The sequence below is a fragment of the Mustelus asterias genome, chromosome 18 (assembly GCF_964213995.1).
Source record: "Mustelus asterias chromosome 18, sMusAst1.hap1.1, whole genome shotgun sequence".
Taxonomy (NCBI): domain Eukaryota; kingdom Metazoa; phylum Chordata; class Chondrichthyes; order Carcharhiniformes; family Triakidae; genus Mustelus; species Mustelus asterias.
The window spans coordinates 79,114,756-79,132,042 of NC_135818.1; the positions used below are offsets into that span (position 1 = coordinate 79,114,756).

Sequence of the window (17,287 nt, forward strand, 5' to 3'; positions counted from 1 at the left end):
TTTTGTTTCAGATTCCAGCATCCGCAGTATTTTGCCTTATCGGGACAGTTACTTATTCTCTGCTGCATCCGAGATGGCAGCACCTCGGCCAATCAGAGTCCACTTGCCAACCAATCAGCACTCTCTTCTGGCGCTGTATGAATTGTTGTTTACTGAAGGTTTAGTTGTCCTGGTGAGTGAAAGTTGAAAAGTTTTGACAGTTTGATTTTTTTCTTTTTCAGCGACACTCACGACACAATGTTGCAGGAGCAACGGGAGATCTGATTCAAGAAAGGATAGGACCGGACAAGATATATTCCTGGATAAGAGGGGTTCAGGAAAGGTAGGAGAGGAGAGGAAGGGGGAGAGGGGTGGCAGTATTAATTATGGAGAATATCACGGTGCTGGGGACAGAGGACAGCTGGGAGCGATCAATCTGTTTTGTAAAGAGCCAAGAAACAACAGAGATACCATTCCACTATTGGGTGCTTCCAATAACCACCAGCTAATGGGAACGCTATAAAGGAACCAATCAGCAAGCAGATTACAGAGAGATACAACAATTCTACAGTAAGGTGGCTTTAATTATCCCAATGTACACTGGGATATTAAAAATGTGGCAACAGGAGGATTCGGGCCAATTAGGGACCAAAAACAGGGGCAGCAATTCTCCGGCCGCTCATGCCGGTGGGATTCTCCAGTCCCACCAGCAGCGCAGCCCCGCCCACAGGTTTCCCACTGGCATGGGGTGACATCAATGGGAATTTCCATTGGCAGTGGAGGGACCAGAGAATCCCGTCGCTCGCAAACAACGTGCCACCTCCCGCTGGCGGGAAACACACGGCTGGGAGGATGGAGAATCTCATCCTTATTTTACGGATGGAGACTGGGAGCATGGCTGGGGTACTTTGCATCGGTCTTTACAAAGGAAGATGCTGCCAAAGTCATGATTGAGATGTGGGATGGGCTTGTCATTGCATGGATCGGCCAGCTGTACTGGCTGAGGTACCAGTGTTACCCACTGTCTCCCATCACTCTCCCACCTCCCATCCTTGTTGGGGATGGTCCGGCAAGAGTTTTCTTTGGGATGAGGGCTTGTGGACAAGATCAGAATGGCCAGCGGAGGGTCACTGCCAGTCTGGGCCTTGTCGCTTTCTATTCCTCTGTGTGTTTTTTGATGGGGAGTTTCTGAATGCTTTGAGCAGGAGTATACACGGCTGCTTCTGTCACCGTACTGAACAGTACCCGGTGACATTTCACAGAGATATTGAGAATCACACAGGCAGTTGGAGGGGTGGGGACTCGGAAAGTCACCGGCACCCGGAATCCCCAGATCATGGAGCCTTTTATAAAGGGTGTTCCAATCTTCAACTTAAAAAGGCGCCCACACCCTCACAGACACGGAAACCCCCACAGGGGACAAGGGGAAGCCACCCCACCCATGATCATAAAGACCCTCCATGGTTCCAGGAAACCCCTCCCCCAGGGACACAGAGAAAGCCCCCCATTGGTCATAAAGACCCGCCCATGGACACAGGGAAATCTTCCCACAGACATCAAGAACCCCCATGGACACAGGGAAACCCTCTCGCAAACATCAAGGACCCCCCCTATAGACACAGAGAAACACGCCCCTAACCCTAACCCCTCCCCCGTGGTCATAAAGATCCCCCCACGGACACAGGGGAACTCCCCCCACAATGACATTCGGATCCCACACACAAAAGAGCAACACCCCCCCCCCCCCACCCCCACCACTCCATGGATAAGGGGAACCCCCACAATGGATGTCACGCCATCTGGGTGGGTAGTTCGGACGAGGGCAGAAATAGCAGCATCAAGCCCGCTAATGTCATGTTAATTAATGCGAGACAGACTCCCGCCCTTCTTGGGCGGGGACCTGGTTACATCACCGGCAGGGAGGGAGGGGAAGATCCCATCCTGCGATCTCACTGGTGCAAATTCCGTTTCTGGTCTCTTGGGAGATTTTGCGGCCATTACGGGAATTTGCATCCACGGTCAACAGGGCCATTAGATCGCGGCCTTTGTGTCTGTCATCGTGGGTGAAGATACCAAAAAACTCCCAGAAAGAAAGGAGAATCAACAGACTCGAGTAAACAAGGAGCTGCAAGATATTAATATTGGGTAAAAAACATAGTACTGGGTAGGTTAATGGGACTAAATCCCCTGGACTTGATGATTTACATCATGGATTGTTGCCAAAGGTGGCTGTAGAGATAGCAGATGCATTGATGTTCATCTTTCAAAATTCTATAGACTCTAGAATGGTTCCTGCAGATTGGAAGGTGGCAAATGCGACCCCACTGTTTAAGAAATGAGAGAGGGAGAAAGTAGGGAACTACAGACTTGTTAGCCTAACATCAGTCATTGGGAAAGTGCTAGAATCTGTAATCAACAATGTGATAACGGAACATTTAGAAAATAATGGTGGTGGACAGAGTCAGCACGGATTTCTGAAGGAAAATCATGTTTACCAAACCTGTTGGGAGTTTTATGAGGAATAGTTAAGGGGAATAGGTAGATGTGGTATATTTAGATTTTCAGAAAGCCTTTGAGGGCGGCACGGTGGCACGATAGTTAGCACTGCTGCCTCACAGCATCAGAGACCCGGGTCACTGTCTGTGTGGAGTTTGCACGTTCTCCCTGTGTCTGCGTGGGTTTCCTCCCACTGTCCAAAGATGTGTGAGTTAGGATGATTGGCCATGCTAAATTGACCCTTAGTGTCAGGGGGATTAGCAGAGTGAATATGTGGGGTTATGAGAATAGGGCCTGGGCGGGATTGTGGTCGGTGTAGACTCGATGGGCCGAATGGCCTCTTTCTGCACTGTAGGGATTCTATGATCGACACAAGAAGTTAGTAAATGAAATGAGAGCGCATGAGACTGGCATGGATTGAGAATTGGTTAACGGACAGAAAGCGGAGAGTCAGAATAAATGGGTCATTTTCAGGTTGGCAGGTTGTGTCTAGTTGGGTGTTGCTCGAATCAGCGCATGGGCCCCACCCATTCATAATCTATATCAATGATCTGAATATGGGGATCAAATGCAAAGGGGCAAATCTTCCCGTTCTGCGCGCCACGGGAATCAGAGCGGGCGAGGGGCAAGCCAGGGAAAGGTCCGCTGACCTCGGGCGGGATTTTCTGGTTTCGGGGCGGGAAATCCCATCCAATATTTCCAGATGGCACAAAACTAGGTGGAAGTGTGAGTTGTGAGGAGATGCAAAGACGCTTCAGGGGGATTTGTAGAGGCTAAATGAGTGGGCAGAAATTTGGCAGGTGAATAGAATGTGGAAAAAGGTGATATTATCCAATTTGGTAAGAGAAACAGAGATCCAGAGCACTTCTTAAATAGTGAGAGATTGGGAAATGTTGAACTTCAAAAGGACTTGGATGTCCTTGTTCATAAGTCTCTGGAAGGCAGGTACAGCAAGGAATCAAGAAGGTAAATGGAGTGCTAACCTTTGAGTGAAGATATCTTGTTGCGATTGTATAGAAGCTTGGAGAGAAAACATCTGGAGTATTGTGTGCAGTTTTGTTCTCCTTTCCCAAAGAAAGATATTATTGCCACAGGGGGAATGCAATGAAAGATCATCACACTGATTCCTGGGTTGGAGGGATTGTCGTACGAGGAAAGGTTAGATACAATGGACCTTCATTCTCTGGGGTTTAGAAGAATGAGAGGTGATCTCATTCAAATGTACAAAATTCTTACAGGGCTGGGCAGGGAAAATTGCAGAAGGATGTTCCCCCTAGCTGGTGAGTCTCGAACTTGGGGACAACAGTCTCAGAATAAGGAAGGGACCGTTTAGGACTGAGATGAGGAGGAACTTGTCCACTAAGATGGTGCTGAATCTTTGGAATTCTCTGCCTCAGGGAGCTGGGCAAACTCAGTCATTGAGTGTGTTCTGGACTGAGATCGATAAGATTTCTACATCTTAAAAACACCAATGGATACAGAGATAGTAGAGGCGTGATAGATCAGCCATGATGTCATCGAATGGCAGAAGGAGCTCTATGGGCTGAATGGACTACTCCTACTGCTATAATGTTCTCGTGTTCTGTGGTGAACCATCGTTGGTTCCCACCAGGTAGTACTGAGCCAGGGTCTGGCCAGTACTATGAGTCTGTATATATGTTACTGTTGGGGTTAGGGTTGGGCTGTTCTACATGTTACTGTTGGGGTTAGGGTTGGGCTGTTCTACCTGTAATATAGTTATTATGGTACATCCCAGTCGGGCTCCGCCTCCTGGGAGAGGTATAAAGGTCACTGCTCTGTCTGGGACCCTTCAGTCTGGGATCGTGTATTATATATGGTAGCTCTATTGTAGTAGTCAATAAAAGCCTTTATTTCCTCGAGCATCTCTAGCCTCGTGAGTTATATCGCGCATCATGTTCTAACCATGAAGCTCCGATACAAGCCCATTGCCAGTTAAACATGCCAGCTTAAATCCTCAACACTCAACTGCATGTAATTCCAACATTATTTTGTGATTAAGAGGAAATCCCGCAAGGAAATAAGTTGGGAATGCAGTGAAAATCTTAATTGTGAGAATTCAGCAGTTTAAGCACAACCAAGTCTTAAAGAAAAGATATACTGGCACTGGAGGGGGTACGGAGGAGATTTACTAGGTTGATTCCGGAGTTGAGAGGGTTGGCTTATGAGGAGAGACTGAGTAGACTGGGGCTAAACTCATTGGAATTCAGAAGAATGAGGGGAGATCTTATAGAAACATTTAAGATTATGAAGGGAATAAATAAGATAGAAGCAGGGTAGTTGTTTCCACTGGCAGCTGAAACTAGAACTAGGTGGCTTGACCTCAGAATAAGGGGGAGCAGATTTAGGACTAAGTTGAGGAGGAACTTCTTCACACAAAGGGTTGTGAATCTGTGGAATTCCCTGCCCGGTGAAACAGTTGAGGCTACCACATTGAATGTTTTTAAGGCAAGGTTAGATAAATTTTTGAACAGTAAAGGAATTAAGGGTTATGGGTGAGCGGGCGGGTAAGTGGAGCTGAGTCCACGAAAAGATCAGCCATGATCTTATTGATTGGCGGAGTAGGCTCGAGGGGCCAGATGGCCTACTCCTGCTCCTAGTTCTTATGTTCTTCTAAAAAGAGAACTGTACACAAACGTGAGGGAATCTCCCGTCGACATCGCTAGTCGGTTGTGCGGTTGATTGTCCATTCCCAGCTGGCAGTTTGGGTTTGACCTTTGGCTCTCAGTCTCCTGCTCCACAATCCATGAGCATCATCCCATTACACAGAGCTCGCTTCCACATGTAATAGGTGGAACGGGGGGTCTGAGGGAAATAGCCACTGAACTCTCGAAACGTCGGAAAGTTCTTCGACATGTATCGGTGTTGAAGGAAAAGCTTGGCCTTGGTTTTGGAGGAGGCTCCGGGTAAAGTGCCTGCGGCCAGTGACTGCCCAGCGCGCTCCCTGGAGGTTGTACAGTCCAACACTACCGCGCCACTGGGGCTGAAGGATGCCTTGTCCGACCGTGCCTCTTCCCATCTGACTCGCTCTCGCCGTTTGACCGGGATCTCGGCTTGACGCAGCTTCCTCACCTTCACCCTCGCCCTGCTGGAGGCAGCTGAACATTTCCACCTCAGGAAGGTTGTGGTGGGGATAGACGGGTACCTCACGCGGAAGGTGGACAGGGGAATCTGCCACCTCTGGGCTTGCCTCTTGGCTTCCTCGAGTTTCACCCTCTGCGGGTAGGAGGAGGTGGCCCTACCACGGAGGAAAGCACTGGGGCCCCACCAGCTATTTCTTGTCCTGCCACGAGGTGCTAGCTGACGCACTGCATCAGGGACGGCGTTGGCCGCACCGGCCTCAGAGTTAGCCGCCCTCAGGTTGCCGAACCCAGAATGGGCCGGGTGGACTCGAATCCCGGCATGGTTCATCGCCTCTCTCCTCCAGTTGTAATAGCTGGATCGGGAAATCCAGGGATAACTTTTCCTGAAGCTCTTGTAAGGGGGACACATGTTGAGGAGGACGCACTCCCGGAGGAAGTCTTTAGCGTGTTGCTTTGAGGGTGATCGCTGACTATTGAAAGGTTTGAACCCGCCACTGCCGCCGGCCGCTTTGGAAAGGTCGGCGCTCTTGTTCTTGGGGACCCCCGGCGGCGGGGAAGAGCTGTCGCCCCTCAGCCGCCCACTCAGGTCGGACTCCTGCTCCCCCGCGGGTCGGCGCCCCTCCGCCCCGCCGCCCGCCATCAGCATCTCGTGTTTCCAGGCGTAGTAGGTGGAGCGGGAGATCTCAGGGAAGCGGCTTCGGAACTGCTGCAAGGGGAGGACGTTGCCGCCGGCGAAGGACTCCTGCAGGTAGTGTTTGGCCTCGTACCGGGTGGCCGCTTTCTGCCGGTGCTCGTGGCTCTGCTTTTTCCAGCGGTAAAAGGTGCTCTTGGTGATGCTGTATTTCTCCCGGAGCACCGAGTAGGAGATGTCCGGGTCCGTGTTCAGGAGTTCCAGGGTCCTCAGGGGCAGGAGGGACTCAGCGCCCTCTAACCCCTGGCACCGGAGGTCGTGGACGGGAACAACGGGCGCAAAGTACTGGGGCTTAAAGACGGCCTGGGAAATCTGCTCGCCCGTCCACATGATGTGCAGGGTCTGCAGCTCCACGGCTGGCGAGCGGGTTCTGGGTCGAATCATTCGATTGAAGTATGGGCGGATCTTCAGATTGCTCATGGGGTAGATGGAGTAGATGTTGCTCTGCAACACAGACGCCAGGGCATAGACATGCCACATGTTGGTGAAGGTGCCCGGGAAGCAGGTCGCCTTGACATCCGCGTCGAAGATGGCTTCCAGGATGTCCATGGGCAGGTTCATCTTCAGGGCCGACTCCTCGGTGCACAGGGAGTACCGTGCGGCCTGCAGCATCACCTTGGAGTCGATCATCCCCTTCAGGTAATACTGCTTGTGGAGAAACATCTCCACCATGGTCCTCAGCTGCAGCTCGGTGCTGAGGCTGCCGTCCCCCACCAGCAGCATGCTGGCCGCCTCAAACAGGTGGTTTCCCTCCCCCTGGCAGGCCACCGGGACCATGTCCCCCGGGGCATCCTCGGGGTAGAGGCCTCGAGCCTTGGCGTCCACTTCTGTTTCCGCGGAGAAGGTTCTCCGGGAGACCAGGGGGACGGGCATGCTGGACAGCAGCTTGTCCACATTGACCGTCACAGCTCGGAGGAAATCAAACTCGATGCACTCAGTGGCTTCCTGCAGTTTACAGCGTAACGCTTCTATTAATTCAGTCCTTTGAGGCATTCCTGTGGCAGGAGTGGGAGTGGGTGGGAAATAAAAACAGAATTCATTTCTCATTCATAAAATCCAGACTTCACATTCGCTCAATGTTGTGACTGTAATGTTATTCCTGTGGATTATCCCAAGGTGAACTTGGCATTATAAAGGCTTACATCAACACTGCAATGAAGTTACTGTGAAAATCCCCTAGTTGCCACACTCTGGTGCCTGTTCGGGTAACACTGAGGGAGAATTTAGCATGGCCAATGCACTTAACCAGCACGTCTTTCGGACTGTGGGAGGAAACCGGAGCACCCGGAGGAAACCCACGCAGACACGGAAAAGAATGTGCAGACTCTGCACACACAGTGACCCAAGCCGGGAATCGAACCCAGGTCCCCGGTGCTGTGAGGCAGCAGTGCTAATGTTAGGTTAGGTGGATTAGCCACGCTAAATTGCCCCTTCGTGTCCCAAGATGTGTAGGTTAGATGGATTAGCCATGGTAAATGTGCGGGGTTACAGGGGATAGTACGGGGGAGAGGGCCTGGGTAAGACACTGTCAGAGAGTCAATGCAGACAGGATGGGTCGCATGGCCTCCTTCTGCACTGTAGGGATTCTGTGATTCTATGAGCTCCCAACTTAGCCACTCCCTGCATCAACCAACTTCTGCCACTAGGTGGGAGCCCAGTCAACCCAAAAGCAGGCAGCTGGTGTGTGGAAGCTTTTCTTTTATCTTTAAGTTTACTGTATGTTGTAACTTTTATTTTAACGGGTATTTGATTTGTGAATGTAGGCATTTAGGAAGGTATACATAAACTTACACATGATGTTTTTTTCTGTTGAGAAAGATCCTAAATCACAGCATTTCTTTTATATTTAGTGATTTCATAAAATAGAATCATTGAATTCCCACAGTACAGAAGGAGGCCATTCGGCCCATCAAGTCTGTACCAACCACAATCTCACCCAGGCCCTATTTCCGTAACCCCACATATTTACCCTACTAATCCCCCTGACACTAGGGTCAATTTATCATGGCCAATCAACCTAACCCACATATCTTTGGACTGTGGGAGGAAACTGGAGCACCCGGAGGGAACCCACGCAGACATAGAACATAGAACAGTACAGCACAGAACAGGCCCTTCGGCCCACGATGTTGTGCCAAGCTTTATCTGAAACCAAGATCAAGCTATCCCACTCCCTATCATCCTGGTGTGCTCCATGTGCCTATCCAATAACCGCTTAAATGTTCTTAAAGTGTCTGACTCCACTATCACTGCAGGCAGTCCATTCCACACCCCAACCACTCTCTGCGTGAAGAACCTACCTCAGACATCCTTCCTATATCTCCCACCATGAACTCTATAGTTATGCCCCCTTGTAATAGCTCCATCCACCAGAGGAAATAGTCTTTGAACGTTCACTCTATCTATCCCCTTCATCATTTTATAAACCTCTATTAAGCCTCCCCTCAACCTCCTCCACTCCAGAGAGAACAGCCCTAGCTCCCTCAACCTTTCCTCATAAGACCTACCCTCCAAACCAGGCAGCATCCTGGTAAATCTCCTTTGCACTCTTTCCAGAGCTTCCACATCCTTCTTATAGTGAGGTGACCAGAACTGCACACAATATTCCAAATGTGGTCTCACCAAGGTCCTGTACAGTTCCAGCATAACCCCACGGCTCTTAAACTCCAACCCCCTGTTAATAAAAGCTAAGATGTGGAGCTATGTGGAATAAAAGCTAACACACTATAGGCCTTCTTCACAGCTCTATCCACTTGAGTGGCAACCTTCAGAGATCTGTGGTTATGGACCCCAAGATCTCTCTGTTCCTCCACAGTCTTCAGACACGGGGAGAATGTGCAGACTCCGCACAGACAGTCACCCAAGCCGGGAATCGAACCCAGATCCCTGGCGCTGTGAGGGTGCAGTGCTAACCACTGTGCCACCCCCAATTATTTTGTTTTGCAAGTCACTTCAGCCGGATATGTACACGTTTGTTACAGTATTTCAATTTATATGCTGTTTATTTCCAAGCGAGAAATTTCACTGGCTGAGATTCATAGAAATCATAGAAACCCTACAGTACAGGAAGAGGCCATTCGGCCCATCGAGTCTGCACCGACCACAATCCCACCCAGGCCCTATCCCCATATCCCTACATATTTTACCCACTAATCCCTCTAACCTACGCATCTCAGGACACTAAGGGCAATTTTTAGCATGGCCAATCAACCTAACCCGCACATCTTTGGACTGTGGGAGGAAACCGGAGCACCCGGAGGAAATCCACGCAGACACGAGGAGAATGTGCAAACTCCACATAGACAGTGACCCAAGCCGGGAATCGAACCCAGCCCCTGGAGCTGTGAAGCAGCAGTGCTAACCACTGTGCTACTCTGCCGCCCTGAGATTCTCCAGTCTCGTTCACCCTGTCCCCCCGCCTGCTGCCAACGAGAACGGAGAATTCGGTGTGCAGCCAAAACTCTATTCACTGCAGCAGGACTGGAAAATCCCAGCCATGGGCGAACTTGGAGAACTCTGGCCATTATCTCTGGATTAGTCATCCAAGAGCGTACCGTGACAGATGCCGAAAGTTCTGGCAAAGTCATCGACCTGAAATATTGGCCGGAATTTTCCAGCCCTTCCCGCCGGCGGAATCTTCCAGTCCCGCCGGTTGCATTTCCTGAGACGTGATCCCTGCCAACTGGGGGGTGCAGGACACACAAAACCCCACGGAAATCGGCCTGCCGGCCAGTGGTGGGGGCCACGTCCATCATCAGAAAATACACCATGGGGAGTAACCACAAAATCCCACCCAATAACTGTTTCTCTCACTCCTCAGATGTTGCCGAGTTCCTGAATATTTCCAGCAGTTTTTGTTGTTATTACCTGTGGATTATTAATTCAATAACGTAGCCACTGTCATCGCTTACAGAACTGCCACAATGCCCCGATCGTTTATCTTCAATGATCTTACCCCAAAGTTAAACATTACCAGGGACACTAGATGTGACTCCACTGTTCTCCTTCTGCAATACTGCAATAGGATCTTTTAAATCTAATCTGGGGGAGGGAGGGATGGCAGACAGGGTCTTGGCTCATGTCTCACCTGAAAGGTGGCACCTCCCACAGTGCAGTACTCCCCTCACTGCCGCACTGGAGTGGTCCAGCTAACCAAACCCACAGGCCATGAATGAATAAAAAACACACCAACAAAGGAACTAACTGTGGTCCTTATCTTGAAGTTGATTTGTTAGAAAAATGATTTGAATTTATTACAAGTTTGCATCATCTGTGTGCCAAGGTCAGGTTAGACATTTTCGTAGAATCATAGAATCCTACAGTGCAGAAGGAGGCCACTTGGCCCATCGAGTCTGCACCGACCACAATCCCAACCAGACCCCATCCCCATAACCCCATGCATTTACCCTAGCTAGTCCCCCTGACACTAAGGGGCAATTTACCATGGCCAATCCACCTGGGTTGCACATCTTTCAGACTGTGGGAGGAAACCGGAGCACCTGGAGGAAACCCGCGCAGACATGGGGAGAACGTGCAGACTCCACACAGACAGTGACCCAAGCTGGGATTCGAACCCAGGTCCCTGGCGCTGTGAGGCAGCAGTGCTAACCACTGTGCCGCCGTGCCGCCCCGGTTTCTTAAAACTGATTAGCCTGGGTGTCTAATTTGAAAGAAATCGGCGTTATTAGAGGGGTTGGAATGGCTGCGAAGGAGAGAAAAATCGAAGATGAGAACTGAGAGTTTCAAAGCAAATGGACTGACTTTATTTCCAATCCTCCCAAAAGCCAGCTGGCTGCCCCATGTCTCAGTGAGAAACTCAACAACAAGAAACAAAACCTCCAGAGGCATTCCATCAAAAGACGCATCCTCTGTGCCAAAAAGTATCAGTCTTCATCTTCATTACAGTTGGGTTATTGCCGCCCTTTAAGGGGTTTTGACTAAACGTCTCTTTATGTTATTAGGGTTGCTGGCTTCTGTGTTTAACTGAGACCCCATCTTGCCCCCTCAGGTGATTCCACACCAGCAAACATTCCCAACCTTCATCAGGTGAGTGGGAGGTGAAGAAGCAGTGCTCCAAAAGCTCGTGATATCAAATAATTCTGTTGGACTTTAACCTGACGTTGTGAGACTACCCCAGTCCAACGCCGACATCTCCACATTATTCCCATCCTGAGTTTAAGTTTATTTATTAGTGTCACTAGTAGGCTTACATTAACACTGCAATGAAGTTACTGTGAAAATCCCCGAGTCGCCACACTCCGGCACCTGTTTGGGTACACTGAGGGAAAATTTAGCACGGCCAATGCATCGAACTAGCATATCTTTTGGACTGTGGGAGGAAACCGGAGCCCCCGGAGGAATCGCACGCTGACACAGGGAGAACGTGCAGATTCCACACAGACAGTGACCCAAGCCGGGAATTGAACCCGGGTCCCTGATGCTGTGAGGCAGCAATGCTAACTAATGTGCCACCGTGAATCACTATCTATTCCAGGCTTTTACACCCCAACTAAACAAAAGATCCCAGCCTGTAGACATTTCCAGATAAGAACAGACACTTACAAAGCTATTGCTCTGCAGTCTGCTAATTTAAGGTCCCTTTGTATCAGTCTGCTAATTCAAGTTCCTTGTATTAACGTTCAGTAGCACAGCCAATATACAGATCCTGTGCAGCCAGTGGCAGCTTAGAAGTAAATCTGACAGATTCATTTGGACAGGACGATGCTGGAGAGAAAAAAAAGCAACTTCTCTCTGTCCGATGTTATGAGGATCAGATATTTGGGTAGATGCTCGACAGTGAGAACACAAATTCAAAGTGAATCACCACCTTCAAGTGAGATGGGGAGAGGAAATAATCCTCCCTCACACATATCGTAAAACCCTACAGTGCAGAAGGAGGCCATTCAGCCCATTGAGCCTGCACTGACTCTCCGAAAGAGCATCCCACCTCCCCCCCTCCCCCAATCTCCATAACCCCACACATCTCCTCCTAACCTGCACATCTTGGGACTCTTAGGGGCAATTTAGCATGCCAATCCACCTAACTTGCACATCTTGAGACTCTAAGGGGCAATTTAGCATGGCCAATTCACCTCATTTGTACATCTTGGGACACTAAGGGCAATTTACCATGGCCAATTCACCTAATTTGTACATCTTGAGACTCTAAGGGGCAATTTAGCATGGCCAATTCACCTAATTTGTACATCTTGGGACACTAAGGGGCAATTTACCATAGCCAATCCACCTAACCTGCATATCTTTGGACTGTGGGAGGAAACCGGAGCGCCCGGAGGAAACCCACGGGGAGAACGTGCGAATTTCACATAGTCACCCAAGGCTGGAATCGAACCCTTGACCCCGGTGCTGTGAGGCAAGATTGCTAACCACTGTGCCACCACCTATATGTGTATAAGAGTTGACGCTGTCTAAAAATATAAAATTGTTTGGACTGGTTTCTGATGTTGGTCTACACATTGTCTATTTATCGCTGCAATTTGGAGCAATAGCCCTACTCGGACTAGGGCGGGAGATTTCTTCCCCATTTTGTGCCAGGTTTCTCTGATACGCGCGCCCAGAAATTAAGCTCCAACCTCATTCCAATCCCAATCAGACTATAGGCAGCGGCGACTCCTGGTTGAGTCAAAATTGACCGTTTATTGTACATTGCAGTCATCTAGAAAAGGGGAATTAAAAAGTTGCAGTCCTGTTCACTTCCATCTATTTTGCCCTGAAATAGTTGGTCAGTAGATCCTGTGCCTTCCTACACTGTACCACTGGCAGCACAACATGGTAGAACCGGCTGATGTACAGCTGTGATGCCCCTACAGTCAAATAGCCATACCAACGCTCAGGCAAAATTGCACACTCGACATGCCAACACATCCATATCTCTGCCACCCATAAGCTGTCCTGTAAGCCCCAGTGGCCATCATCCTTTGCCCATACCCAAATGCCACAGATTGCTTGTATCTCAAACACAGCAAAATGTCCAAAGTGCTTCATAGGAGAATAATCGGACAGAAAGTTAGTTAACACAACTGACCAAGACGTCACTTTCAAGGAGCATCTTAAGGTGGAGAGACTGAGAGGTGGAGGGAGGGAATTTCAGAGGAGGCTAACTGCTGAAGAGCCGAAGGATCTTTTCAGTGCTGTACCACTCTATGACTGTATGACAGTGAGGCAATACAGGTAGGGGGTAGCCAGACATCACAGAGAGTTAGTTGTAGGGCTGTAAGAGGATAGGGAGGGGGGCCAAGGCCATGAAGAGATTCAAACACTCGGGGCGAGAATTTTTAAACAATGTAGGTTAATGTTAACATCTTGTGCTCCATCCTGCCCCACATTCCAACCCACACAATCAATCCTCTGCTATGTCTCTCATAAGGGTTAACTCCCTCTCTGAACCTTACTTAACATCTCTCCCCATTTTCCAAAGCCTCCCCAATTATTGAATGTGGCAGCATGGTGGTACAGTGGTTAGCGCTGTTGCCTCACAGCACCAGGGACCCAGGTTCCATTCCCAGCTCGGGTCACTGTCTGCGGCGCGGAGTCTGCACGTTCTCCGCGTGTCTGCGTGGGTTTCCTCCGGGTGCTCTGGTTTCCTCCCACAGTCTGAAAGACGTGCTGATTAGGTGCATTGGCCACACTAAATTCTCTCTCAGTGTACCCAAACAGGCGCCGGAGTGTGGCGACGAGGGGATTTTCACAGTAACTTCATTGCAGTGTTAATGTAAGCCTACTTGTGACACTAATAAATAAGCTTTAAACCAGGACGGCACAGTGGTTAGCACTGCTGCCTCACAACGCCAGGGGCCCTGGTTTGATTCCTGGCTTGTGTGATTGTCTGTGTGGAATTTGAACATTCTCCCCGTGTCTGCGTGGGTTTCTTCCGGGTGTTGCAGTTTCCTCCCACAGTCCAAAGATGTGCGGGTTAGGTTGATTGGCTATGCTAAATTGTGCCTCAGTGTCAGGGGGTTAGCAGGGTAAATAAGTGGGGTTATGGGGATAGGGCCTGGGAAGGATTGTGATAGGTGCAGACTCGATGGGCCAAATGGCCTCTTGTTGCACTGTAGGGATTCTGTGATTCGATTCTATGATCGTTTCTGTTTAAAATGCCGCAAGAGAGACGAATGTAAAATCATGTTTCTAACCAGCAGCTGATAGGGATGTTTTTTTAATTAAGAGGAAGACTTTTAAAAACATGTAAAAACTCGCCAATATCAGAAAAGCAAAGATACTGTGGATGCTGGAAGTCAGAGTGTTAATGCCAGGTGGTGTTAACTGCAGTTCCCAGGATAGGGCTATCTCATCCCCTCTCCCATTCTGCAAGAGTTCCGGAAACTTAAACAAGAGTCAAAAGAAAACGCACAAGTTAACTGCAAATCTCCCCAGCCGTTGAAATCTCCCAGTTCAAGAACAGATCATGGTTTTGGAGTTCAAAGAAGAACTGGACACTTGGGACAATTACATGCATTTTGTTATTTTTCAAAAGACAAACAAGGAAATCTATCCAGTTATTATTTTAAAACATTGAGGCTGGGGCGGTGGGGAGTGGGTTGGAGTATGGGACGAGTTCTGAGCGAATAAATACAATTGGATGGGTGGAATATTTCTTGCTATAACACTCTTGAGGCTTCCACTCTCCCGGGACACATGCACCGTGTTCTTACTCCTGTTACACATCGACAACTTTTCTCCAAGTTAAAGCATTCCTGAGCCACAAACTCATCCCCTTTTGAGATCCCGCGGAACAAGGGAAGCGTAGATAATGATTTTTTTTTTAAAAGCCCAATTGTAAACGGTTCGTAAGGCAAAGTGTACACCAAACACTCCGCATTTCACCCCTTTGTTCAGTCACAGTGTTTAAATTTTATGATAGTTGCTTACCCTTAACCTCAAATATTTTTGTTTTGAAGAAAGAGAGATCAGTAAATAGTTTGCACTCACCTCAGGTCAATGAGCACCCGCATAAATTTAAAGCGGATAGGGTTCTCAATCACTTGTGTCTTGTCTCTTTCTCCCTCTTTCTCTCGGTTCTCTGTAACCCGGGCCAGTACCAAATTGAGACAGAAATGAAGATTCCCAATTCTGGAGCCTGATGTGGGAATGTGAAAGGGATCAGAGCTGTGTCAAACCCCACCCCCACGAGGAAATAGTCAATCCCCCCCCCCCCCACCTTGGGATAAAAGGAGTCGTCAGTCTGAAGACAGATCAATTCCAATGGTAGGTGATAATGAGGATTGTGCTCCATGCATTAGCCAGGGATCATGTCATCAATGTGGGTTTTTTTCTCTCTCCCTTGTTCTGTCCCAGCTCTCTCATTCGCCTGGGGAGGGGGCTAGAGGTACTTAAGCTACTGGTGCCAACACGATAGAAGCCCCCCCATTCCCACCCCCGAACCATTAAAAGAGAGCCTCCGGAACTGCCAGCCACACCTGGGTGGAAAGGCTGACTAACCTCAGAGATTAGCACGGGATACCTACTGCAGGAGTGGTCGGATGGCGAGGTTAGTCAGCCTTTCCGGGGCCTGTGTTATTCACATGGGCACTGCTACATGAGGAACAACACCCACCCGCCATTCTTACATAGGCGAGCTGCCGGCATGCCCATGCCACAAGCAGCTGTGCACGTATGTTCACCAGTGTTCTCCTGCACACCAACCCATTGAAATCCTCATCTGACCTTGACCATGCGTGTGAGGTCATTGAACTTTCTCCAACACTGCTGTTAGGTTCTTTATACCAAACTCCTTCATTGATCTCCTTGCCCACCCGCTCCCATTCTCTTTGAAACTGATGATGGCCGCCACAAAAACATGCCCTCTCTCCTCCCATTCATTCATGGATGTGGGCAGCTGGACCAACATTTATTGCCCATCTCTAATTGCCCTTGAACTGAGTGGTTTGCTAAGCCATTACAGAGCCAACCACATTGCTGTGAGTCTGGAGTCACATGTAGGCCAGACCAGGTAAGGATTTCAGATTCCCTTTTCTCCCCTGAAGGGAATTAGTGAATGATCAACAATGGTTTCATTGTCATCACTGGACTTTTGACTCCAGATTTTTAATTGAATTTAAATTTCACCATCTGCCATAGTGGGATTCGAACACAGGTCCCCAGAGCCTGGGTCCCTAGATTACTAATCCAGTGACAATCACCTCCCCAATGAGTATGCCTACTAGTGCCATGTTTGTGAACCTGAGTTCCCTCTACACTGACCTTCCCTTGTCATTATCTCCAATTGCAGAACTCAGAAACAGCTTCCTTCTAAGGCCCTTTGCAATTGCCCTTTAAGAGGGACAGGTTACCTTTAAGGGATTTTAGAATTGAAAGTTGTACAAAATTTAATTTTGGTGAAGATTTCGGCACGTTCAGGCTTTGGTACATGAGCTGCTTCTGATTACCTCTCTCTACCACCCACACTCATTCCATTTCTCTGTTTTTCTCTTTCAGATTTCTTTCTTCAAATATTTAGCCAAATTTCTCTTAACTTGGTCAGTTTAGCTTCAACAAGCCCTCGTGATAATGGACTCCAGTTTCTCATCGTTTAGCTCACCGGAAATCTTAACATATCACATACTAAACCTTAATATAAAATTGGTGAATTTTTTCCTACAAATATATTTATATATATTCTGTAAAAAAAATTGCTATTTATTTTGCTTTAAAGCTGCAGGTGTCAAAACTCTCTATATACGCCTTCAGGTGTGCTATTACTGTCCATATACATGTCCAGGTGTGCTATTACTGTCCATATACATGTCCAGGTGTGCTATTACTGTCCATATATACCTTCAGGTGTGCTATTACTGTCAATATACACCTCCAGGTGTGCTATTACTGCCCATATACACTTCCAGGTGTGCTATTAATGTCCATATACAACTCCAGGTGTGCTATTAATGTCCACATACACCTCCAGGTGTGCTGTTACTGCCCATATACGCTTCCAGGTGAAATGTCAGTATTCACATACACCAACAGGGGGGCTGTTACTATCCATATACACATACAGGTG

At 48.7% G+C, this 17,287-nt stretch overlaps 1 protein-coding gene across 1 annotated transcript; it reads right to left on the reverse strand.

The window, feature by feature from the left end:
• Window positions 1–5,217: 5,217 nt before the first annotated feature.
• vrtn (vertebrae development associated) lies at window positions 5,218–7,260 on the reverse strand. The gene has a single exon (XM_078233235.1). It carries the CDS (start codon window positions 7,258–7,260, stop codon window positions 5,218–5,220), a length of 2,043 nt encoding a protein of 680 aa, XP_078089361.1.
• Window positions 7,261–17,287: the final 10,027 nt, after the last annotated feature.